This window comes from Sceloporus undulatus, chromosome 1 (genome assembly GCF_019175285.1).
Source record: "Sceloporus undulatus isolate JIND9_A2432 ecotype Alabama chromosome 1, SceUnd_v1.1, whole genome shotgun sequence".
Classification (NCBI taxonomy): Eukaryota; Metazoa; Chordata; class Lepidosauria; order Squamata; family Phrynosomatidae; genus Sceloporus; species Sceloporus undulatus.
Genome location: NC_056522.1, coordinates 196799957 through 196825033, shown reverse-complemented (window position 1 = coordinate 196825033; position 25077 = coordinate 196799957). Strand labels below are relative to the sequence as shown.

The 25077-nt window shown below is 39.5% G+C and overlaps 1 protein-coding gene across 10 annotated transcripts in view; it reads left to right on the top strand.

Moving 5' to 3' along the window:
• Window positions 1-25077, top strand: part of MFSD6 (major facilitator superfamily domain containing 6) — a 61339-nt gene that overhangs the window by 10583 nt on the left and 25679 nt on the right. For 4 of the 10 annotated variants that reach the window (XM_042446392.1, XM_042446401.1, XM_042446400.1 and 1 more), the window contains exons 2-3: window positions 12575-12659; window positions 17357-18971. In XM_042446392.1, coding sequence (XP_042302326.1) covers window positions 17413-18971 — 1559 coding nt within the window. In that variant the 5' untranslated portion in view covers window positions 12575-12659; window positions 17357-17412. Of the gene's footprint in view, window positions 1-1229; window positions 1333-5366; window positions 5564-7936; window positions 7956-10807; window positions 11134-12574; window positions 12660-17356; window positions 18972-25077 lie in introns of those variants that run through there. The other 6 variants (XM_042446394.1, XM_042446395.1, XM_042446393.1 and 3 more) reach the window with 6 other exon arrangements.

The window sequence follows — 25077 nt, the reverse complement described above, 5'->3', positions numbered from 1 at the left end:
CTGCAAATCCTTAGGAATCCAAGGCTGCATCCGCACTGCAGAAATAATCCAATTTGACACCATTTTAATTGCCTTGGCTCAGTGCTATGGAATTCTGGGACTTGTAGTTTTTTGAGACATTTAGTCTTCTCTGTCAGAGAACTCTGGTGTCACAACAAAATTCCCAGGATTCCGCAGCATTGGGCCATGACAGTTAAAGTGGTGTCAAACTGGATTATTTCTACACTGCAGCTGCAGTTTTAGAAGCAGCTTTAAACCAAGGCAGTCCATGGCTCATTACTTACTGAAGTGGTGGGGATTGTCCAGTCCTCCTGATACTACTGGCAACCCTAGCCAGCATAGCCAACAGTGAGGAAAGCTGGAAGATGCAGTAAAACATCATCTGGAGGTCTTTGGACATGTTCTGAAATCACATGTACCTAGACCCACTTTTAAACCAGAAGCCAATTTCTTTTTTAGAGGAAAGGTACTTTGGAGAGGTATTATTTATTTTGGTCATTGCTGTTATTATATAATATCAGTAATAATAACAACAGCATTTTAAAGGTGTTATTGAACATATGAAGCATTTTTATTAAATTACTTCAGTTTTGTCGCTGACCAGCTATTAAGGGTATATTTGGATTCCTTTCTCTGTGTATATTTTTTAAAATTAGACCTTAGTGTGAATTATTAGCGGATTGTTTAATCTTACTATGTGATTATTATTGTAAGTTGTTCAAAGGCGCAGGAGTTCTGTGAGGAGAAAAGGCGGTAAAGGAAAGGGATCATGGGGCTGCACAAAATACTTTTGGCTGCAAGTTGTGTCCCATGCTTGTGTTCTATGCAAAAGATCAAAGAAAACCAAACCATTCTATCCATAAAGCAAACTTTGAAAGGAGTGCTTCTGAATGAGTAATCAGTGGTGCATCTGTATGTGCCAGTCAACTCTTATTTTATTTCCATAAGAAGCAAATAATTTGTATTATATGCAGATGTGGCTGGATGGATTTGGGGAAGTAGAATATGGCAATGTAGCAGGGAGAGGGGAAGAGGTAAAATAAAAATGCTTGGTGAGGAAAGGAAGAGAGTTAAGAGACAGAAAGGCTGAATGATCATCAGGGTAGAGGGAAAGACCAGCAGGAAGGAGGGGGGGAATAAACATAGGGAGAGAGCAGAGAAACAACAGTGAGGTGAAGAGGACACATATGCTGATAATGCTGGTAATGGTCAAATGATTACTAAGGTGGAAAAAGAGAAGGACCAGCATAGAAGGGCTGTAATGAGACAGGGAAGAGAACAAGCAAGCACTTGGATGAGAAGGGAATAATGAGGTTTTCAACCCAGATTAAGGTAGGTATTTTCACTAGTTAATCCAAATGCTTTCTAAAGGGATGGGTTGTCAAGACCGCTTTGCTTCCACCCACAGTTATACCCAAGGTAGGGTGCGGAACCATTGGTCTTCCAGGTTGCATGGGCTACATCTTCCATCGTCTGATTACTGACTGGTGCTGGTGGGAAATGGAGTCCACCAACATGGAGTCTCCTTCTTTGGAGATCTTTATACAGAGGCTGGCTGGCCACCTGTTGGGGGATGCTTTGATTGTGAGTTCCTGCATGGCAGGGGGTTGGACTGGATGGCCCTTGTGGTCTCTTCCAACTCTATGATTCTATGATCTGAAGGGCCAGACATTCTGTACTCTCACTTCATTTAACTCCAGGGCCAAGATGCTTTCTGTGCTTCTGTAGTCCCTGTCTCCCCATAGTAATGTGGAGCTGCATTTTATTCTGGCTTGGCCAGACTTCTCATCTCCTTCTTTCTCCTCCAGTTCTTTGAGCTGAATGCTGTACTTTAGAAACTCACTTTGGAAAAATAAAATGGAGAATTCAATTTTGTAGTAATGGCACCCTACATTTCAACAACAGATCTTTTCTTCCCAGATTCTCAACTTGCCTCAGAATATTTGGTTGCATTATCTTCCATCTACAGTGTTTTGAGAAGTTCTAGTGCCTGTTTACCAGGCTTTTCTTTTCCTGTTCTTTTTGTAACAGGATAGTTTTATGGGGAAAGGAACAAAAAAGAACAGCTAAAATAAGAATAAATATATTGTTTTTAAGTTAAGTAATTATTTTAAATAATTCATTGCCGCAAGGGGTGATGAAGGCTGCTAGGTTAAATGACAAGGATTAGATAAAAATATGGTGGTCCTTTCTTGAGGTGTATTAGTCATGGTTGCAAGGCTTGTGCTGGAGGAACATGGATGTTGCAGATTCAGCAAATATGCTTCAGTCTAGGGCCTAGGCAGTTTTCAGAAGAGGTGGGAAATGAGTCCGGAACCTTACTTAAATCACTGTGAGTTCCATATTGGAAGAGAGGAAGGAAGTAAAAAGGGAGGGGAGCTCAATGGCAGCTAAATAGCACCTCCTAGTATACCTTTGACTACCAGAGAGGGCTGCTGGGCAACAACAGAAAAAAGCCAATAACTTCATCACATGTTTCTGAGCTGGCAGAGGCTGTTTAGCCAAGTTTGAACCAGAATGCTAATTCAATGGGGCCCATATAGCTATTATACTGTACCTGTGTACTACTCCTACCTCTTAGAAGCTGTATATTCTCTTAATCTTATCTGCTCAGTGCTTGAGCTGTGCTCTTCAAATGTTTTTATTTTGCATTTATCTCTTTCACAGCCTCCTTATAACATGAGACTTTTTCAGTGGGATTTGAATCTTATGATATTGTTTGGGGACTGATAGCACATTTGTTTTTCTTCCCTCACAATTGTTGTCCTTGACATTTTGGGCATATCTAATCATTCAGATAATTCCTGCTAGAGGCAACATATGAGTTATAATGTCTAGATAGGTATGTTTTGGCTTTGAAGAGGGATCTCTTCTTATCTTGATTTTGCTTAAGGCACTTCTTAAAATGAAAGTTGATAGTTAAGAAAATAGCCCAGTTCCACTCAAAAGTTGCCAGAAGTATCTCAGTTTAATTTCACATCAATTTGCAATACACAGCCGGTGATGAAAGTTGTTGCCCTTTGCCATCCTAACCAACACTTTAGGCAAAGTAAGACATCTATATAAATAGAATTATGTATTTGTAGGAGTATCATGTGAAAACAGCTAGGCAGATCGTCACCAAACTTGGAGGGCATGTTTGGGATGGCATAACATAAAATAAGGCTATGGCATACATGAAATTCACTTGAGTGTGGCCCAAGGGAGAGCCCTAGTGTCTTTTCCATGAATACAGAGCATTGTCAGATATTATTTGGAAGACTCTGGCAATCACAAAAGAAACCATCCTCACATGACATAAGACTTGAGGAGGCCTTGTGTAGACCTGCCTCACACACCATGTTTTGCTGTGTGGAAAAGACTGGTATAAGCACATGGGCAGCTCTATGCTGTCTGCTGAAATTCCTTGTGGTACAGGCTGTAGCTCTGTGGTAGAGCACATGCTTAGCATGCAAATAGTCTTAATCCCTGGCATCCTCTGGGTAGAACTAGGAAAGAATAATCTTCAACCCAAATGCATTGCTTGGTGAACTAAAGGCAGTTCTCTTGTTTGTACAGTGGCTAAAGTGGTTGGCATCATAGTGTCCCTTTATATTGGGGAGGCCTAACCTTCCCCTTTTCTGAAATTCATACCAAAATTGTTTATTTAATCTACTTCTTTTTCTTCCATGACAATATACATTTATTAATTGTTCCCATTTACTTAATTCTACCTCTGATATTTTTAGTGGTATCATTCTGAATTAAAATTTTAATTTTGGTAAAATTTTCATTTTGACTAACACTATTCTTCCAAACCATGATAATTGAATTTTCTTATATACTACTATTTTTTTCAACTTCTTTTTGTAATACCATTAAATTTTTCCCTTCCGTTTCTTTTAAGTCTTTTGTTATATTGATTCCTAAGTATTTTATATTACTTTTTATTCTTATCCATAACTTTTTTGTTTCATAAATTCCAATTCTTCTCTATAATTAAATAACATCATTTCTGTTTTATTCCAATTAATTTGAAGTCCTGTTATCACTCCAAATAGATTCAAATGTTCTTTAATTTTTCCTATTTTGTCCTTTAAATCTTTAATAGTTAATAACGTGTCATAGGCAAATAAACTGTTTTTTTCCCAGTCCTATTCCTTCCAAACAACTATCTTTCCTTATAACATTTGCTAACATTTCTATAACCATTGCAAATAATATTGGTGAAAGTGGGCATCTTGTCTTGTACCTCTCGTTACTTTTATTTCCTTTGTAATTCCATCATTAACTATTACTTTTATTGAATTATTACAATATAATTGATGTATCAATCCCCTTATTTTTTCTCCCATTCCAAACTTTTTCATAATTATTTTTAATGTTGGCCATTCCACACAATCAAAAGCTTTAAATATATCTAATGCCAAAATTCCTGCTTTTAATCCCCCCATTACATGTATTTTACTCAAAACTCTTCCTACTAAATTAGACATTTGTCTTCCTTTCACATATCCACATTGATCTTTTCTTATATATTTGTAAATACATTTATTCATTCTATTTGCTATTATTGCCATTAATATCTTTGCATCCTGATTTATTAATGATATAGATCTATATGACCCTGGATCAGTTAAATCTTTATCTGTTTTGGGTATTAATATTACTAAGGATTGATACCATGATGCCAGAATTTTCTCTCCATTTATTATTCCATTATATAATTCTAACAACTTTGGAATTAATATCTTTTCAAACACTTTATAATATTCAGGTCCCAAACCGTTCATTCCTGGAGTTTTCTCGTTTTTTAATTTTCTAATTACCTCCATTAGCTCTGCCTTTTCGATGGGTTGTTCCAGTAGTTCTTTATCTTCCTCCTTTATTGTTTGTCCCCAATTTTCTTCTACCTAATTTTCTACTTTATCTAATGGGTTTTTTCATGCTTGATATCTATCGATCTTTATAAAATTCTTCAAAAATCTTTATTTTTTCTTCCATCAATCTACACATCATTCCAGATCTATCCTTCACTATGTTTATCATACAGTGGTACCTCGGGATACGAAATACCCAGGTTACGAAATTTTCGGGATACGAAAAAATCCCATAGGAAAACATTGTTCCGGGTTACGAATGTTTTTTCGGGTTACGAAAAAACTTTTGGTGCTTTTTTCGGCTTTTTCGCACGGAATCGCGGCTTTTCCCCATTAGCGCCTATGGCAATTCGGCTTACGAAGGCTTTTCGGGTTACGAACGGTGCCACGGAACGAATTAATTTCGTAACCCGAGGCACCACTGTACTTCCCATTTTCTTTTTCTGTGTGGACCTTTACCAGGTCTTTCAAAGAGGAAAACAAGGAATAATAGCACAGTGGTATGTATTAACCAGATTGGCTGTACTAAGAAACCTCAAGAGTATCTCCAGATGTAAAATTACTCTTGAGGTTTGCTGTCTATTTATTTATATGAAGTACCCTCCACTTTTCAAATGAATGTTTCAAAGTGGTTTATATTAAAGAAGAAACAGAACAAGAAAGCAAGATTGAAATGTCTCATAACAAATTCAAAGTATATTTGTGTAAGTAGCTCCCACCCATCTAATCAAAAAAGGTGTCATAAAACATTATAGAATAGATGTCTACAGTAACTACTATATTCAGTACAAAATTAAAATCAAACATTGGTATCTTTTAGAAAAACAAACAGTTACAATCAGTTCAGAATTGAAAGATATAGCTGTGTTTGTCTGTAGAATCAGTACATAGAGAGATCTTGTAGCACCTTTGAGACTAACTGAAAGAAAGAAATTGGCAGCAGGAGCTTTTGTAGACATCAGTCTACTTCCTCAGATGCATTTGGTGGAGTAGAAGGTGCTACAAGAGCTCTCTACGTACTGAGTAAGTTCAGAAGTCAGCACAAGTCAGGCAGATTTAATAGCACAGGTAGAGAATTAAGTCTTCATTAGTCTATGAATGGCCATGAAGTAGGGAGTTCTTAGGGCTTTATCACATGTGGCTTTTAAATCACCATAAAAGTTTGATAATAGTGCCTTTGGTATTACCTGTTGCATGACACTATCTCCTCTCATTGCTGCTTTGTCCTGGAAGTGTAGTTAGCCTGCACCTTCCCACTGATGGAGGAAAAAAACATTAATAAGCTCCCAATAGCACTGGTATAGCGCTAGTCCTTACCTGCAGTAAATTACTCTTGTGGCATTTCTGAGATTGTGCAGTCAGGTGGTATCAGTGTCTCCCCATCCCCTTTGCTATTCCAGAACAACCTTCCCCACTCCTACTTTATGTTGTTGTTGTTGTTGTTAAACCACATTTGCATAATTCTCAAATTGCACTTAAAACCCAAAACACACATAGAAATGAAAGTCATGCTGGGTGGTGCATAGAGCAAGGAGATGGAGTTAAGGATAAGGGCAGAAGAGAGCACGAGGTGCCAGCAACAGTGAGTAACGTAATGAAGGGATGTGTGCAATAGGGGGTGCTCCCAAAACAGTATGTATGCACTTTCATTAACGTAATCATGGAGAGAACGGAGGTCATGTGATAAACTCTGAAGTCATCTTTAGTGTGAAAACAGGTTGTTGCAATGAGCTACAAGTATGCATTTGGCTTTTTTAATGATCCTACACTTTGGACAGCAACAGATGAATGAGATTAGGCCATGAAAGGTATGCATGACTGCTTATAGAAGTGAGCAGCCATGGCCCTGCAGATGTGTTTGGCCCACAACTTCCATCAACCCTTGCCAGTGACTTTGATGTCTAAGGCTGATGGGGGTTGTAGCCCAATAACTTGGTGAGCAGAAGCACCATTGTCCAGTTGTGACTTATAGAATGATAGCTATATCCAGTTCAGATTATTGGTTTTTCCTTAGGCTCCAGATAGGGAGACAGGCACAACAGATTTTGGGGGAAGGGATGGGGGTGATGGGGATTGACATGCACACACTGGCTCTGATCAGAAATGGGGTTCAACATGGTTCCTCGCAGTAAAAAAGAGAGAGGCATGCTGCATATTTAATACATCATGTTGTTCCACTCTGAGGAATCAGCCTGCCTGATCCTTCTTGCACTTTCCAATGTTCATCCTCTTTCAGAATGGAAAACTCATATTATTCATCCTTGCTGGCATGCTCTTATGGGAAGCCTCCAATTGAACTGCTCACCTGTCATCAAAACTGGCAGCATAGAATCTTCTCTGCCTTGTGTAATTCAGTCCTTTTCCTTTCTTTTTCTCTACTTCCCTATTTTAACACAATGAATTGGCCACATGACTGATTTCAAATATTTATATTGTACAAGCATGCCATGAATCCCCCTCATAGACATTGTGTTGCCTGAGGCACAACTAGAAATGGCATCCCCACCCACAAGTCATAGTACCGTGGACCCTTGTTATGATGCTCAAGTCCCATTAAATATAATGACATAGCAAAATGGTGTCCCTTATAAAAAATGGAAAAATCAAGATTTGATATTTGAAATTTATACTGTTTTGGAACATTTTCAAACCGTGGATGCTTGAATCCGTGTATAAAAAATCTGTGTATAAGGGTCGACTGTACGGTCTGTACCCAAGGCAAAGCAAGTTATTTTGGCACTAGAAGCATTGGAGGCAGGAAATTGCTCTCCACTTTCCCTCTTAGAATATATGTGTGTGAGATCTTAAATCTGAGGCAAGTGCTTCATTCAGCCCATCACTAGCATCATTCTTTGTAGCACTGTTGCAAAGTTTAAAAAAGACCTTGTGCACCCATACTTTAGGCAGTCAGTTTTATACCCCTGTCAGCTTTCTGGCAGTCCACCCACAGGCCTACTTTCCCCCTGATCAGAGGCAGATGGGGTGAGATGGTGTCCAGTGAGGTAATAATAGAGGAAAAACTGCATAGATGTCACAGTAGTGGTTTGGCAAATCACTAATTTCAGACAGCATTGGCTTGAGGAAGTCAAAATTGAGGTAGGCTTTCATCAAACATTTAAAATGTGGATTAATGTATGCTGCAAGAGAGGTGTGCATTACTGTACTAATTAATAGCAGGGCTTTTATTGTGCAAGCCATTTGTATAGCATTTTAAAATAGAAACTTCATTTTTCTCACAACAAAGGCAAATGCAAAGACCTATAAACCTGTCTTTTAGGCTATAATGCTATACTTCCTTAGCTGGTGAATAAGCCTAATTACACTTAGTGGTATTCGAGTACTGTAGACATGAATAGACATACATGTAGGATTGTGCTGTTATATGTGTAACACATCCAACCCTAAGAGAAGATAGGTGCAAATAATGAGTTTAAGAGAGATCATTTGCACAGATATAGCCTAACAGATTTCATTGTGGGTTTGCATGTTATATATACTGTACAGTGGGTCCTTGATATCCACTGGAGTTTGGTTCCAGGACCTTCCGTGGATTACAAAATCTGTGGATGATCAAGTCCCATTAAATACAGTGGCACAGTAAAATGCTATAAAATGGCAAAATCAAGGTTTCTTTTTTGGAATTAACATATTTTGTAATATTTTCAAACTGGATGGTTGAATCCATGGATAAAGAATCCATGGATATGGAGGGCTGACTGTCATTATTTCCACCAAGCAAAGCTGGACTCTGAAGCATGTGTCTTAAGAAATGAGCTCCATTTAACTCAGAGGGAGTTTCATCTGAGCAAACAAAGCCTAGGATTGTATTTCCAGTCCCTTGAGGCATCCGCTGAAATCACAGGCCTACTCATGTCAACAACAAAGCACAGTTCTGCTGCTTTTGAGCATCAGTAGTGCTAGGTCCATTTGCTCTCTTAGAAAGATATTTCCAGTTAGGGGCAGCTGCTCCTTTTATCAGTTGCATCTTGTTGAACACATAGCAGTGCTGAGTTGATAGTGGTTGTGCATCCCAATTTCAGTTGCCAGGAGAGGAGGGTAATCCATGTTGATGTGTTCCAGTAGCCACAATGAAAGCACGGAAAGATTCGCAAATAGTATTTGACATACACTTTTGTGGACTACAGCAGTTGGCAGACTGCGTGGGCGTGAATATTAATCAGTAATATGCTAAGAGAGAAGTGAAATGCAAAAAGTACAAAGAGTAACCATTACCTTTACAGTGGCCATTAATAAACACTATTTGGGAATAACACAGAATTCTTGCGTTAATTCCCATTGGCTTACGTCAGTGGTGGGTGTCTGTGGTCTTCCCAATGTTTTTTGACCTTGTGCTTTGCTAACATCTACACTGGCTATGGCTGATGGGAACTGTAGGTCAGAAAAACCAGTAAGATTATAGTTATCTACCATCTGGTTTCTATAGTATATGCTTCATTGCTTCTCATTGTAGAAAGAAGCAGATGGTGGGTTTGGAACCAGGCATCTTGGCAATGGATGTCTTTGTATGGCTGTTGTGCATGGGTCTCCAGTTTCCATGATGGCCGCAGCTCCCTCCCTACAAAAATAAAAGCCCCACACAATGTAGAACAAAACAGCATGCCTATGGTTGATTTGCCATAGGACAAAAGTAGAAAGGAAACCCCTTTCAGCCTGAGGGCAAAATTCTAACGTATTTTAGATTAAAGCTCATACTTTTAGTAACAAATGGTCTGTCCAAAAGCTAGGAAACCCCTAAGAGTGTCATGGGGAAGAAGCCTTTCTGAGAAGCATGGAGGGCCAGATTGGCAGCCCTAGAATCTCAGAATATATCACCATGCCATAGGTTAATTGCTAAGAGGGTTGTGAAAAAAGATTCATGGGTGAACAAGAAATTAGAGTTAGAAAGGGACAGGAATGCTGTTAAACAGATTGAAATGAGTTCAGTATGTTTATTATTATACCTGTACAAGTATTTTAATTTTCTTTGGAGGTTTCAGCAAAGATGTGGCTGCTTGAATACCAGATTTCTCTACACACATACACACAAACACAGAGGGCAGACTTCCTTAACAAAATATAAACCTAGCTTATTTAGTTTGTCAGGAAAATATAGATGTGTGTTCAGTCTTTCCTGGGAGAACTAAGGGGACTGATTCATGCAACCTCTAAGGGTTTTTAATTAACACCTATAACTACTTGCAGTGATACACAATCATTATTTTTCACAGATCTTTCTTTAAGATCTCCTCAAGAGTGTTTACACAGTACACTAAACAACCACCCTTGCTGAACTTGATGGACATAACCTTCACTAATTCCTGCTTGGTTCTTACCAACTTCTCTCAGTGGCCCCTAAAAGGCATTAGGCAGAATTCCTAATGATGGTATCAACCTTTTAAGCCTTCCAGTTATTTTCAACCTGCTTATCTGAAAGATGTACTTTTTGTTTTTCAAGATGTACTTTTACCCTTGTGATCTGTGAAGTACTTTGCTCTGCTGATTATCTCCTGAAAGATGGGAGACTTTATCATAGCACTTGCCTTCAGAAATCCTCTCTGCTGGAACACTTGTCTGCACACATTTTTTTTTTGGGGGGGGGGCTGAATTACATCATACTTTAACATTTTGGGAGAGAGGGATATAAAATGAAAATTAGATCATTCTAGAGACCACAGTTTTGACGTTGCTGACATTTCCATGACTTAGATTTCAGTGTGACTGGGATAGACAAAGAGGCAAGTGCTGCTTCTTTAGTAGCAAAGGCCGAAGCACAGAAAAACAGTGCCTGTGGTGAAGATGAATACAAGGCTTGGAGTTATCCTGAATATAAGGAAATGCTGCTTCTGATTAAAAATAAAATAAAATCAGTAATTGAAGTACCTCCCTATAGCTGTAGTTCATAAGATGAACCATGGTGTCTGATGCCATGGTTCTAGTAACTCATACGTCTCTATAGAATCTCAAGATTTCATTCCCACTACATAATAAACCAGTGTGCAAACTGGTTTGAAGTGGTTTAAATGGCTCTTTGTTTGCACTTGCACTGAATCCCTGGCACAGTTTGTTGAGGGGGCCCTGGCAGTAGACCCATTTAAAGCGCTTCTTCTGGATCAGCTAAATTCCCTGCATCTTTTGCAATACATTTATTCAGTGCTAGTGTGAACAAGCTGTGGATTAGAATTGGTTCCAGTGGCGTAGTCACCCCTATGAGGCAACTCCATGTTAAATTGATCCATCGCTGAATGTGAACACGAAGTGGATTAGACTGAAACAGGTAGGTAAATCTAAGTCTCGATTAGTGTTAATGTCTATTCAGCACTAAATCGTGTCATCGATTCAACTCCAAAACCAATTTATTTTGTAGTGGGAATGAGGCTTTTAACTCAATCTTCTCCCCAAAGGAGAACAGTGCTCTACCTAGGGAATATGGAGCAGATAATGCAGTAGGGGAAATGCATCACAAAATAGGTAAAGAGGTAGTACAGGAATACCTGGCTACTCTAAATCAGTTCAAGTATGCAGGGCCAGATGAACTTCTTCCAAGAGTATTAAAAGAACTGGCAGAAGTAGTCTCAGAACCACTAGCAATAATCTTTGAGAATTGCTGGAGAACAAGAGAGGTTCCAGCAGACTGGAGGAGTGCAATTGTTGTCCCCATCTTCAAAAAAAAGGGGAGAGGGAAGATGACCCAAATAATTACCGCCTAGTCAGCTTGACTCTGACATCAATATCAGATTCTAGAGCAGATCATAAAACAGATAGATGGTAAGTGCTTTGAAAGGAATGCTGCGATCACTAAAAGCTAACCTGGATTTCTCAAAAACAGGTCATGCCAAACTAATCTTTGATGGAGTTTCAAGCTTTGTAGAGGAAGGGAATGCTGTGGATGTAGCTTATTTTGATTTCAGTTAGGCCTTTGACAAAGTCCACCGTGATATTCTTGCAAAGAAGCTAGTAAAATGTGGGCTAGACAATGCAACTGTTAGGTGGATTTGTAATTGATTGCTTGGCTGAACCCAAAGGGTGCTCAACAATGGCTCCTTTTCATCCTAGAGAGAAGTGACCAATGGGGTACCACAGGGTTCTGTCCTGGGCCCAGTGCTATTCAACATCTTTATCAATGATTTGGATGAAGGAATAGAGGTCATGCTTATCAAATTTGCAGATAACATCAAATTAGGAGGAATAGCTAATACCTCAGAGGAGAGGATCAAAATTCAAAAAGACCTGAATAGATTAGAAAGCTGGGCCAAAACTAACAAAATGAATTTCAACAGGGAGAAAAAAGGCAGAAAAAGGGAAATGCACAGATACAGGATGGGGAACATGTGGCTTAACAAGAATCCATTGGTTTATGTTCTACACACTTTGCCTTGGCCCAGCTATTTGATTGCATGGCACTGCAAAGCAGTGATAAAGGACCCCTGCAAGGCCCTATGAAACCCTCCTCTCTTCCCATGCAGATAGACTTCAGGGTAAACCAGTCCTTCAACATGAGGAGTTGGTAGTGGAGAGACCTTGGCCACATCACATGTTTGTTTGTTTTGGATGAGGAATCATTAATTAGGCTGTGTACCATCTTGCATGATAAACAAATGATAGAAAAATGTATAGCTTGCTCAGAGCTTGGAAAATGTACTTCTATAAATTAAAAAAAAAAAAACCTTCAACTCCCAACCAATAGGTTGGTGTAATTTTACCTTGCTCTTTTCCAGATGCTGATGAACTGCAACTCCTTTCATCCCTTGCACTTGGCTGCAGGACCTAGGGTTGATCGGAACTGAAGTCCAAGAACATCTGGTGAACCAAATATCCCTTATTTCTGTTGCATGGAATTATGTAGCACCTACCATATATACTTATCTATAAGTCAAAAATTTTATGCCCAAAAATTGACCCCAAAATCCCAAGTCAAGTTATTTATAGCCAGTATAGTAATGTGATAGCAGCTCTTTCAGATTTCCCCATGTGGTTGGGAGAGCACTTTTGTTCTCTCTTGAGCCAAGTAGAAAGAGTTCTGGGTGATTGATTGCTGTTTCTTTAAGAGTCCCTCTTCCGCCCACACACTACTGCTGTCTCAGCAGTGAAGGCTGAAATGCTGATGCAGAAAGCTTCATGGGTAATTGATTGCCCCTTCTTTAAAAGTCCTCCTTTAAGAGCCTCCAAATTTTACCCTCAACAAATCCATAGGTCCTGGCATAATCCATAATTTTGGCCCCAAAACCTGCCCTCAACTTATACATGTGGTTGACTTAATGGTCAAATATATCTGGTATCTCTCCAGCTACATACCTCAGATTTCTGGCAATGAATGTATTTTAGCAGACCTCATTTCTGGCTTCAGCTAAGTCTTGATTTGAAGTCCTCACCTCATATAATAATTGTTGACATGGTTTAACAGCAATAGCTGCTTAAAAATTATATAATGGTTCTGAAGATAGCTGAGGGTCCCTAATCATTTTATTTAAATGATATTTATTTCTTTAACCACTAAACTGCATCCATCATTATTTTGAATCAATTGTCTCGTGAAATTCTCATGCCCCTATCACCCCACGCATACTTGTGATGAGGTATTTTGATACAATCTCTGAGGATGTTTGATACAGTCTCTGTGGAGTTTAGATCCTGAACTGAAAATTTCATTTAAAAATAGCTTTGGTGGGATGATGATGATGGTGATGATGATTATTATTATTACTTTTATCACTGTCTTCATTTATGTTGGCTTTTAAATCTGTACATTTAAACTCTATAGCTTGGGTGAAAACTCTGTGATTTTGCTTATCCAGATTTCACAGAAGAGAAGCTGAAGCTAAAGAAAGATACTTTCCCAACATACAACAGTGGGGTGGGATTTGAATTTAAGTGTCCTTTTTCAGCTGTTGACTGAAGATGGTTCTTCCACTATTTGTATAGCCACAAAAGCATACAAATTGTCTGTCATTCTGCTATGGTAACTTATTATATTGCTTGCCAGTTCTTGGTATGCTTGTTGTCAACTCTTAGCACAATCTTTATCCACCTGAAGTACCCCCAGGCATTACTGAAGGGCAGCCATAACTAAGGGAGGATCGCATGCTTATGGTGTTTTGCATATATGTCCCAGTCTCAGTCCTTGACAATCTCACTTTAAAAGACTGAGTAGTACTCAGAGTCCATTCACACTACACAATTTTAGCACTATGATTCCCATTTACTGCCACAGCAGCATCCTGTGGAATCCTGGGAATGGCAATTTAAGGAAGGGGCTTTGCAATTCTCAGCTAGAGAATTCCTTTGGTGGCTCACCAAAGCCAAGGATTCCATAAGATGCAGCCATGACAGTTATATTAGAATCAGAATGTTCTCACTGTGCAATGTTAAAGGGCCCCTTTTCACTTTCACATGCTTTTATCCATTTTGTTTCTCCAGTAATCTGTGGTTGTAAAAGGGGTAATTTTAAAATATCGATTTAAGTAGAATTTTAATATGCCTCCTCTTAGAATATGTATTTACATTGGTGTTTGATTAAATTTGTATTGATATGAGAACATTGGGAAAAGTCAAAACTCTAATAGATAGATATGTTTCAATTTTCAAAGTACACCTTTCTTTCAGTTTCTACTGCTAAGACTGGTTCACACCCTGGTTATCTCTCCCCTTGACTACTGCAACCTTCTTTTGCCGGGGTTTTCTTTGTCCACCTTAGTCCTTTGCTTTCCACCCAACCCTCCATTGCTAGGATTATCTTTTTGGCCTGGCATTTTGACCATATCACCCCGCTCTTGACATCTCTCCACTGGCTCCCCATTCCTTTTAGGATTCAGTACAAGCTTCTTCCTTTAACCTTCAAAGCTCTGCACAGTTTGCCCCCCCCCCCCCACATTATTTGTCAGCTCTACCTATAATTCTCTTTGAGTTCTGCAATCCATGGGCTCCTGACTTGGCCAAGGGTTTCTTCTTCCAGGGACCGGATTTGCCCTTTCTCTTGATGTACCTTATTCCTGGAACCACCTCCCCAAACACTTACGGACTATTCCTTCCCTAGCTAAGTTTAAATCCAAACTAAAGACCTTTCTGTTTATGGAACCATTTTGGACTGCAGTTTGATAATTCTGATAATCCATTCTGAAGGTGCTAGTTTACAGTTTTATAGTTTATAACTATTTAATCTTATAAATTACATATTTATCTTGTGATTTTAGATTGTACTCCATTGCCAGGTTCTATGTTGCTTTATGATTTTGTAAAGTGCCATGCAAAACGTACAGCACTATATAAATAATAATAATAATAATAATAGTGGATTACAAATAGTTTTTCTATTGTTGATGTTGCTGTGTATCCTCAAGTCATTTCTGACTTAGGACAACCCTAATCATAGGGTTTTCTTGGCAAGTTTTGTTTGGAGGGGGGTTTGCCATTTCTTTCTCCTGAGGTTAAGAGCATGTGACTTTCCCAGGGTCACCAGAGAGTTTCATGGGCAAGCTGGGAATTGAACACTGTTCTCCAGAATCGTAGTCCAGCACTCAAACCACTATACCACACAAAGGCTGAATTCCTTAATCATCTTTTTTAATATAATGCTGAAATGGTTTGTGTAATGTGCACACCTTTCTCCCTTTCCTCACTGTCATCCTTCTCCTATAACATGTTTCAGTTTCAAATTTCCCCCCCTTGACATTATAAAGTTTGTGGACTCTGCATATTGGTTTCCAAGGTTCTAAATATGTGCAGCTAATATAGAAGCAGAGCAATGTTAAACATTGCTTTAAAAATCAGCCCCTAACTTGAGACTCGTCAGCATCCATATTACTTCTTCCAATTCATGTTTTCAATTCATTTGATTCCTTGGTGTTGTCTTATGGGTTGCCATAAATCAGAAACAACTTGGAGGCACACAACAAAGCCTTTGCACAGCAGAAAGCATCCCACTATAAATTGGTGGATCTTCCAGAATGATTTGGGGGGGGGGGGAGAGAAGGGACAATAACCAAAAATGGATGTCTCCATGCACCCAAAAGAATAGAACACCTTTGTGTAGCTGTATCAGCTACATGGAGGTGGGACACAATGTTCTTCCTAACTAATAAAGAGTTGTTCTTGTTCTTGTTACTGTGTGCCTTCATGTCATTTCTGACCTATGGTGATCCTAAGGTGGAGCTATCACAGAGTTTTCTTGGCAAGATTAGTTCAGAAGAGGTTTGCCATTGCCTTCCCCTGAGGCTGAGCCAAGGTCAGTTAGTGGCTGAGCTGGAAACTGAACCCTGGTCTCCAAGGTGGCTGTCCAGCACTCAAACCTATTTTTGTATTGTTGTTGATACAATAGCAATGGCATTTACATTTCTATACCACTTCATACTAAACTAGGCAGTCTCTAAGCAGTTTACATCATTTAAGCCAATTGCCCCCAAAAATCTGGGTGCTCATTCTACAGACCTACAAAAGGATGGAAGACTGAGAGGCTCTGCATACAGCCCCAAAGGGGTGGCCTCCAACCGATCCAGCCTTTCCAGGGTGCGAAAAAGAGGCATAAAAAGCAGCTCCTTTTTGTGCCCTGGAAAGGGCGTGATAGCCGTGGCAGTACAGCTATGCAACGCTCTTTCAGCACTGCATCGTATGGATGCAGCGCTGGAGGAGCACAGTGATGCCACACGCTGTGTGGAGTGCCACACAGCGTCATGGGGCCCTGGGGGCAGATTCGGGATGTGCGTCGTGAGGATACTACTCCCCAACTCCACCCCCATGGCAGCCCAAAGTGCCAGTCTGTATAAGGCCTGAGTCGACTTTTGGAGCACCTCAGGATCAAACTCACAATCTTGTGGCTGCAGTACAGGCATTTAACCACTGTGCTACCAGAGCTTCCCGGCTCTTAAAATAAAGAATCCTCAATCATATAAGGATTTATAGGAAACAGAAGCACTTCAGGTACCTGTAGTCATTATTAATCAGTTTTTTCCTCCCCGTAATGGATATTATAATATACATCCATTAGATGGGTGTTAGGCTGTTGTAGTAAAAACAAAATAATAATAATAATAATCATGTGGGAGTTTATAGCCCACCTTCCCTCACATTCTCCAGATGTTTTGGGTTACAATAGCCCTCTTCCCTCACTGTTGACCATACTGTGTAAGGCTGTGGAAGCTGTAGACCAACACATGGAGATCATAAGGTTGGGAAGAGCTATTGTTAAAGCGAATAAATATAAAAAGGACTAGCCTTTTCATGAACACAGTCCACTTCATTAGATACAGATGATTATTATGGATGTAAAGTATCATGAAATACTGGGAACAACACTGGTAATAAATCTTAAGTTCTCTGTGATTTTCATAGCTTTTAAAGGAACCAGGTGGCTTCATAAATTTGGGTCCATGCTAAAGTATCACTCAAGATCTGTTTATGATAAAAAGATTTTTAAAAAGCTCTACAGTAGTCAAAATGTCTTCTCTTTCCCCTTGTCTGGTTCAACATGCCATATTAACTCTGATGGTGCTTTTACTTTTCCACAGGCTACTTGAATTAAAGTGCAGAGAGCCAGTTACGTGCCTCATGCTTGCTGTAAGCCATGGCAACTGATGATAAAGTAGCCATTTTAACAGATGATGAAGAAGATCAGAAAAGGAAATATGTGCTTTCTGATCCCTTCAATGGGATCTCCAAGGAGCAGGACCTACAAGCACAGAGTGATACACCTTCAACAGACACCACTACTACCATTCCAGACGAGGAACTAGATTGGCTTGAAAGGCATTGTGTCAAAGTGAACAATGATCTCTTGGTCTCAAAGGTCTTTTATTTTTTCTTTTATGCTGCTTACGGTTCCCTCTATCCACTGCTGCCCGTCTATTACAAACAGCTGGGCATGACACCTAGCCAGAGTGGACTCCTGGTGGGAATCAGGTACTTCATTGAGTTCTGCAGTGCTCCTTTCTGGGGAGTGGTAGCAGATCGCTTTAAAAAGGGGAAAGTTGTCCTCCTCTTCTCGCTCTTGTGTTGGGTGTTGTTTAATTTGGGAATCGGATTTGTCAAACCAGCTACCTTAAGGTGTGTACCAAAGTTCCCAGTGCCAGTACATCCTACCAATGCCAGCCATTTTTCAACAACAACCCCACAAAATGTCTCCATCTCTCCTGCACTGCCTGCCATGGGAGTTACATCAGCAAAGGGCCGAGGGAAAAGAGATCTACAGCCAACCTACAGCTTTCCAACTCTGAGCTCAACTATGCCTGCGGATACTGAACCTGTCTCCCTTCCAATGGCTCATAGTGGAAATGGGGTTCCTCCTTTACAGGAAGATGAGGGTGTAGTCACTGAGAATGCTCCCAAAAATATTGTTACCATAAGCTCCTTGGGAAATGCAACCCATGCTACAGCGGTACCTGCCCTCACCACCAAGGCAGTATTTTCTGATCGAGTTACTCTTGTTTATGACCATCAGGAAGTAGAGGCTATCTTTCTGCTCATCCTTCTGGTTGTTATTATAGGAGAGTTTTTCAGTGCCTCATCAGTTACTATTGTAGACACTGTGACCTTGCAATATCTTGGCAAGCACCGAGACCGTTATGGGCTACAGCGGATGTGGGGCTCCCTAGGCTGGGGTCTAGCCATGTTGTCAGTGGGAATTGGCATTGACTCTACCCGTATCGATGTGTTTATGGAAGGTCAGGGCTGCAAAGCTCCAGAATACAAGAACTACCGGATTGTTTTCATTGTCTTTGGCGTGCTGATGACCCTTTCTTTGATTGTGGCAACTCAGTTCCGGTTCCATTACAACCACTACAAGCAAGAAGAAAATGAAAACAAAGAGGCAGAGGTCACCCAAATGGATAGAAATTCTTCCACAGACTCTTCCAATGAGACACACAGCAACACCAGCCAACTGCAGTCTTTTCATTTCTGGGACTTGATAAAGTTACTTTGCAGCATCCAGTATGGCTCTGTACTATTTGTCGCTTGGTTTATGGGCTTTGGATATGGCTTTGTGTTCACTTTTCTCTACTGGCACCTGGAAGATCTGAATGGCACCACCACCCTTTTTGGAGTCTGTTCTGTCCTGAGTCATGTGTCTGAATTGACAGCCTATTTCTTCAGTCACAAGTTAATAGAGCTGATTGGCCATATCAGGTAAGCAAATGGTATAAAAACCTCATTGAATGTCTGTGGTCAGTGCTATGCCAGTAATAGATATAGTGATGTGTAAGAATAAAACAACATCCTGATGAGAGAAGCATTTTGAGTAAATACATTGCACAGAAGGAAAGATATGGAAAATTTTCTGATGATACATTTTTTCAGTGGAAAATTTTCCACACCATGTTTAATATAGCTATAAATCTACCTTTATCCATTGTTGTTTGGTTTGCCATATTACAATCAATCATGTTAGATTGGCTAAATATAGGATATGAGCATCTATTTATTCTAAAGAAACAAGCATTGACAAACCCTAGCTTGAGAGGAAAAGACATCTGAATGCTGATATAAAATTAGCCATGTTTGAAAAGTAGTTGTGGACAAGCAAGGATGAAACAAGTGAATGAGATTTACAAATTTGTTCATACAGATAATCCAACAACAGGATTTGTATATTATCCTTGAAAGCAAGGATCCGGCCATGATCTAGTTGGGTGCATTCACAAATGCTGTTAGTAGATCCAAATGGAAGTCATCACTTCCCATCTGCATCTCATCTCTGCTCCCTCAGTTTCAGCTTTGGAGAGCTGGGAGATTTCCAGAGCAGAATTTTAGGAGGCTCAAAGGGCTGGAGAAGGGAAGAAAAGAAGGAAAATGCTTAGAGGTGTGTAGGTGCTGCCTGGTAAGGGAAATCACTTCCTGCTAGATTTTCTGATGCAACCTGTTCCTTCAGCAGATGTACCCATTTGGGTTCTGGCCTCTGGGACTAAAGTTCCACAACACGGTTATATCAGTTTGATACCACTTTAATTGACATGGCTCCATACTAATGCAACCCGAGATTTGTAATCTGGTAAGATATATAGGGAGAACCAGTGTGGTACCATGGTTTGTGCTCGGGCTGACTCTGGATACCAGGATTCGGATCCCCACTCAGCCATGGAAACCCACTGGGGGACCTTGGACAAGTCACACTAAGCCTCAGAGGAAGGCAAAGGCAAGTCCTCCTCTGAATAAATCTTGCCAAGAAAACTCCATGATAGATTCACTTTAGGATTATCACAAGTCAGAAGTGACTTGAAGGCACACAAGAACAATAAAGAGATATAGTTTTGTCTGATACAGTTCTTGTGCACACTCCTCTGAGCTACAGCACAAGAGCTCTCTATTCTAGAATTCAAACAACCTCATCAAACTACAAATCTAAAGACTCCCTCATTTGGTGCCTTGGAAATTAAAGTACTGTATATAAAACTGATGCCATTTTGTAGTGTTGTACAGTACTTCCATAGCTACTTATCTGAAAGTAAGTCCTTTTAAAACTGAGTAGGATTAACCTCTGAGTAAGCAAGTGCAGAATTGTCATATAAATCACACTTGAGTACTTGGATAATAACTACCACTCTGGTTGAAAAGGATTGCCAGTGACTGACCTTGCAAGACTATCTTTTAATAGCTCTCATGGGGAAAATATTTGGCAGCTGTGACTTTGCCTGGTGTAATATTATAACATTGGATGATGTCACATCTGCTCAATATCTCTCTGCTGTTCATCTCTATAAGAAACAGGAATACTTTTCAGTGGATAGTGCTGCCAATACTATGAGTTGAGGTACTCTTTTTCTCTTTCCTGGCTGAAGACTCTAAATAGCCTCTCTAAACTGCCAATCCTAAATGTTGTTAGGATAGAAAAGAAGAATAAGACCATGTATGCCACTTGAGTTCCTTGGGAGGGAAAATTCATATAACTGTAACAGATAATAAGTAACTAAATAAATAACTTACAAAAACTACCCTGTGCTTCCTTGTGCTAGAAGTACAGTCCTGCGATCGAAACTTGGGCTGCAGGAGTAAGTTCACTTGAACTCACTCATATTGAATGTTCAGTAGATACATGTAAAACCTGTGTTTGAGTATGTTTCATGGAACAGCTTTCCTTTTGACACTAACAGTACTTAAATTGGTAGTATAGTGAAAGCTCCCACCTGACATGTACAAAAGCAAGGATGGTATTTGTACAATTATGATGAAATCAGGTACTATTCATGGTTGGATAGCAGAAGGGTTCCTTTTAAAACTGATTGACTTCAGTAGGGTTCAGGGGAGCAGTTAGGCCAAATTATAGTTTGGGAAAAATGCTTTTAAGGGTCCCCTTAGAGGATAATTTTTCATTTGCTTCAAAATGTGGCCATGTAACCTTTGTGACAATGCAGCAAAATGCAGTATGTCAGAGGGATGGATGGACGGACGGACGGACACACACTGTCATTCTTTTGAATGCATCCCTGGGACTTCTGCCCCAAAGTCCTGCCCTGATGACACTACTGGGAGGGTGAAGGGATCCATGCCAGATGGAAGCAGGTCCAGACCCCCAGCTCTTTGGTACAGTTCAGTGTTCAGGAAGGCTGGGATATTTTGCTTTTTCCACTCCCACTAAATATTTCTGAACCTAGTCTACTGCTCATCCCTAGATCCCATGTAAGCCTTGGGAATAAGATCAACTGAACATTGCACTCATTCCCTCTTTTTATGGATAATTTGCTTAGGGCTGGTCCAACTGTTAGGCGGGGGGGGGGGGGGGGGCTAGACTGCTTCAGATGGCAGAATTGTGGGTGCCATTAAAGTATAGCAATCTAAAAAGTTTTTAAACCATTGTTAAATCATTCTATAATTTAAATGCAATTTTGTGAAGATTATATCTTTAAGCAACACTTAACTAGTGACATAACACTTCAAGAAATATGATCAAAGCTTATTTCTTGATCTTGTTCAATTTTTTACATCCAATTCTAAAATGGATGATGCCATAAATTCCTATTAAAGTGCTAAAAGTAAAAGATGAACTGTGATCTTTTCCCACTTGGGCCAACACCAATACCCAAATTTGATCCTTTGTTTTCTAGTTTCCTGATCAAGAAAGGTAGTGAAGAAGTAGTCAGATGTTAAAATAATATGCATTATTCAAAAGCTTTACAATTCTAATGCAGTGTTGAAATAATTCTGAAAAAGTGACTCAACTCCAGGAGAACATCAGCATATCCTCCAATCCTGATTTGGCAGAGACAGACCTGTTTAATTCTCTGCACCCTACTTTTTCATCTGCTTTTAAAATGCACCAGTTTCTCTATCCTTCTCCCATCTTCACCCCATCATCTTCTTCTGAGTTCAAAGAGAGATTGCTCTCAATTAACTCAGCAAGTGGAAGAGGAAAGGGCAAAGGTAAACTGCTGCAGCCTCTCCTAGCTTATCTGTTCTTCTTCATTAGTAACTTTTGCCATCAATGCCCACACTTTACTGTTGCTCAGCCATGTGTCCCTGTTTCCACCTGTGAAGTGTTGGAAGGTTTGCATCAATGAAAACATACAGTTAAACAGTGCAAAGTGATGCATATTTTGGTGATGGCAGTGGGAGTGGAGAACAGTGTTTTGGTGACTTAATATAAGAAACAGAATTATTGTTTTTGGAAGAAGAGAGATAGCAGTGTATTGCCTATGTCATAATAAACCTCATAAATTCTGTAGTGTTTCACACTGTCTTTCTGTGTGCGGTTGAGCTACCGTAACACAAAAGGAATGTTGCAGAACCAGAAAAGGGTGAAGAAAAGTCCTAGAAGTCATTCTAGTAAAAATGGTTGCATATAATGCCCTTTCAACAAAGATTTCTGAATAGCTTTGACCTGAAAACTGAAGGAAGCATTTAGAAATGTGTAAAACATGATTAGTGGTCATGTTGGTATGAGGTATAAACACACAATCTGCCTGCCTCGTGTTGCTTCCCATTGCTAGTGTAATGACACAGGGGTGGACCATATAGAAGGCAGCCATGTCATGGAGCTAATGAATTAAGTCCACAGGAACAGTGTGTTCACCTAGATATAGTCCTTTCAAGTCTTCTCTGCAGCTGCTCAGATTCCCAAAGAGACAAGGAGCTTGAAATTAAATACCCACATGTTTTTTTCAGAATGGAAGCTTGTTCAAAGAAAAGATTAAAGTAATGACAGTCTGGCCAGTTTTTTGTGGATTTTTTGGGCTATGTGGCCATGTTCTAGAAAAGTTTGTTCCTGACGTTTCACCAGCATCAGTGGCTGGCATCTTCAGAGAATGCTGGCATGGAAGTGACATATTATAGATACTGTATGGCCCTGGGTTGGGAGGAGTGAGTTCCATGTTAATCTGTGTATTGTTCTGTTGTTGAATGGCAAGACCTCAGGGTGGGAGAATCACTAACTAAACAAACACAAATCTGCTTTGCATGGCCTGGAATTGATGGGAAGGGGTTAGAAAGGAGATTAGCAGATGGTGGTAGAGTGGTAACTGGAAGAGGAATAGGAAGGATGAGGATGGATAGGAAAGGGTCCAAGTGAGGAGATTTGATTTAGACAAATTGTAGTGAACATTGACTGAGTTTATTGTAGATGTATGAGATAAATTGTTTATATGATGAATGCGTATGATTGTAGATTGATGTGATCAATTTAATAAAGTAAAAAACAACAACCCTGAGTCCCAAAGGTGTATAGAAAATTAATGAAAAGTTAAAGATTTGTAATTCCTTTTTGACATTAATGTAAACAATATATTTAGCATTTATCTGAGCATGATTTATTTTTGGTGACTGCTTCTATAGTTTCAAAATAGGGTGTGTTGATAAAAAATAATCAAATTAATTTATTAAGAAACTGCTTGTTTGATCAGAAATTTTGGAAGATACTGCTACTATCTTGTGCATTAAGTGCAAGCAAACTCAATATATATTTGCTAAATATTGTAGTCTAATAAACTTCCTCATACGTTTATACCAGTAGGTCTAGATGCTATAAACTTAGCATATCAGTTAGATCACAGACTTTAATAGAAAACTGTAAATAGCACATGAATATCATAAATACTGTATATACTCATGTATACGTCCACAACTTTTAGAACTTTTGTTACATGCCCTTAAGCTTTACCTTTGACTTATCCACAGGTGATATAAAAATCCATAATTTTAGCCTCAGTCTTCCCTCAACTTATATATGAGGTCAGCTTATAGCCAAGTATATACGGTAGTACCTCTAGAAGCAAGCAACAGACTACCGAATATATTCAATTATAAATCGACCTCATGTATAAGTCAAGACCAATTCTGGTGGCCAAAGTTATGGATTTTGATCTGGCCAATGGATAAGTCAAGGATAAAACATAGGGGCATGTAACAAAGGATCTAGGCATAAATGTTTGTGCTCACCCTAAAGGCTGGATGGATGAGAAAATGGGGGGGGCAGTGCTTCCAGGACAGATTACACGCTTGTCTTTCACTAGGGGGAATGGTTTCTTTTTAAATAAGAGTTAAAGTACAGTACATACATTGCCCCATGGATAAATCAACTCAGGTTTTTGGGGTCAATTTTTGGTCTAAAATTTGTAGACTTATACATGAGTACTGTATATGCAGTAAGCAAAGCCCTGTAAGAAAATACTGAACTGTTGAAGATATTTTATTCCTGATCCCTCTGCTCAGTTTTCTACCTCACGAAGTCAACCTTCTACACCCACAAAATATGCTCATTTTTCATGAAGACTTATCTTTATGTTTCCCCTCTACTTTGAAGGGGTTATGGACATACCGATAACCAATGCCAGCTACTTTAAAATCTTAATTTCTGTTTGTCTCAATGGGCAGCTCTCATTTCTATCCCTGAAGACATTTTAAAACAGCATGAACCAAAAAATAATATTTCCCAGTAACATCTGCAGTCAGTAAAATTGTTCCTTATACCCTTTATGTCCCTGTGAGATCTTTCCTCAGTCCTGCTTTCCCAGCCACTCCATTCTGTTCTGCTTCCTTCCCAATTTTTTGAAGTCCCTGCTTCTTTGGACTCAGTCCTCATTGGGCTGTTTCTGGGAGTTCCTCCTCTTCTTCACTTCTCCCTTATAGCCCAAATGAATCTGCTAAGATTTCCTAGGGGTGGGGGTGGTGACACCATTTACGCCGCCTAAGTGCACCTAGTTGGAGAATTAACTCAAAATAGAGGAAATTAATTTTTTTGACTGGGCTCCCAAACACATCGGCCAAGATCCTGAATTGGGAGACAAATTGCATGTACACAACCATG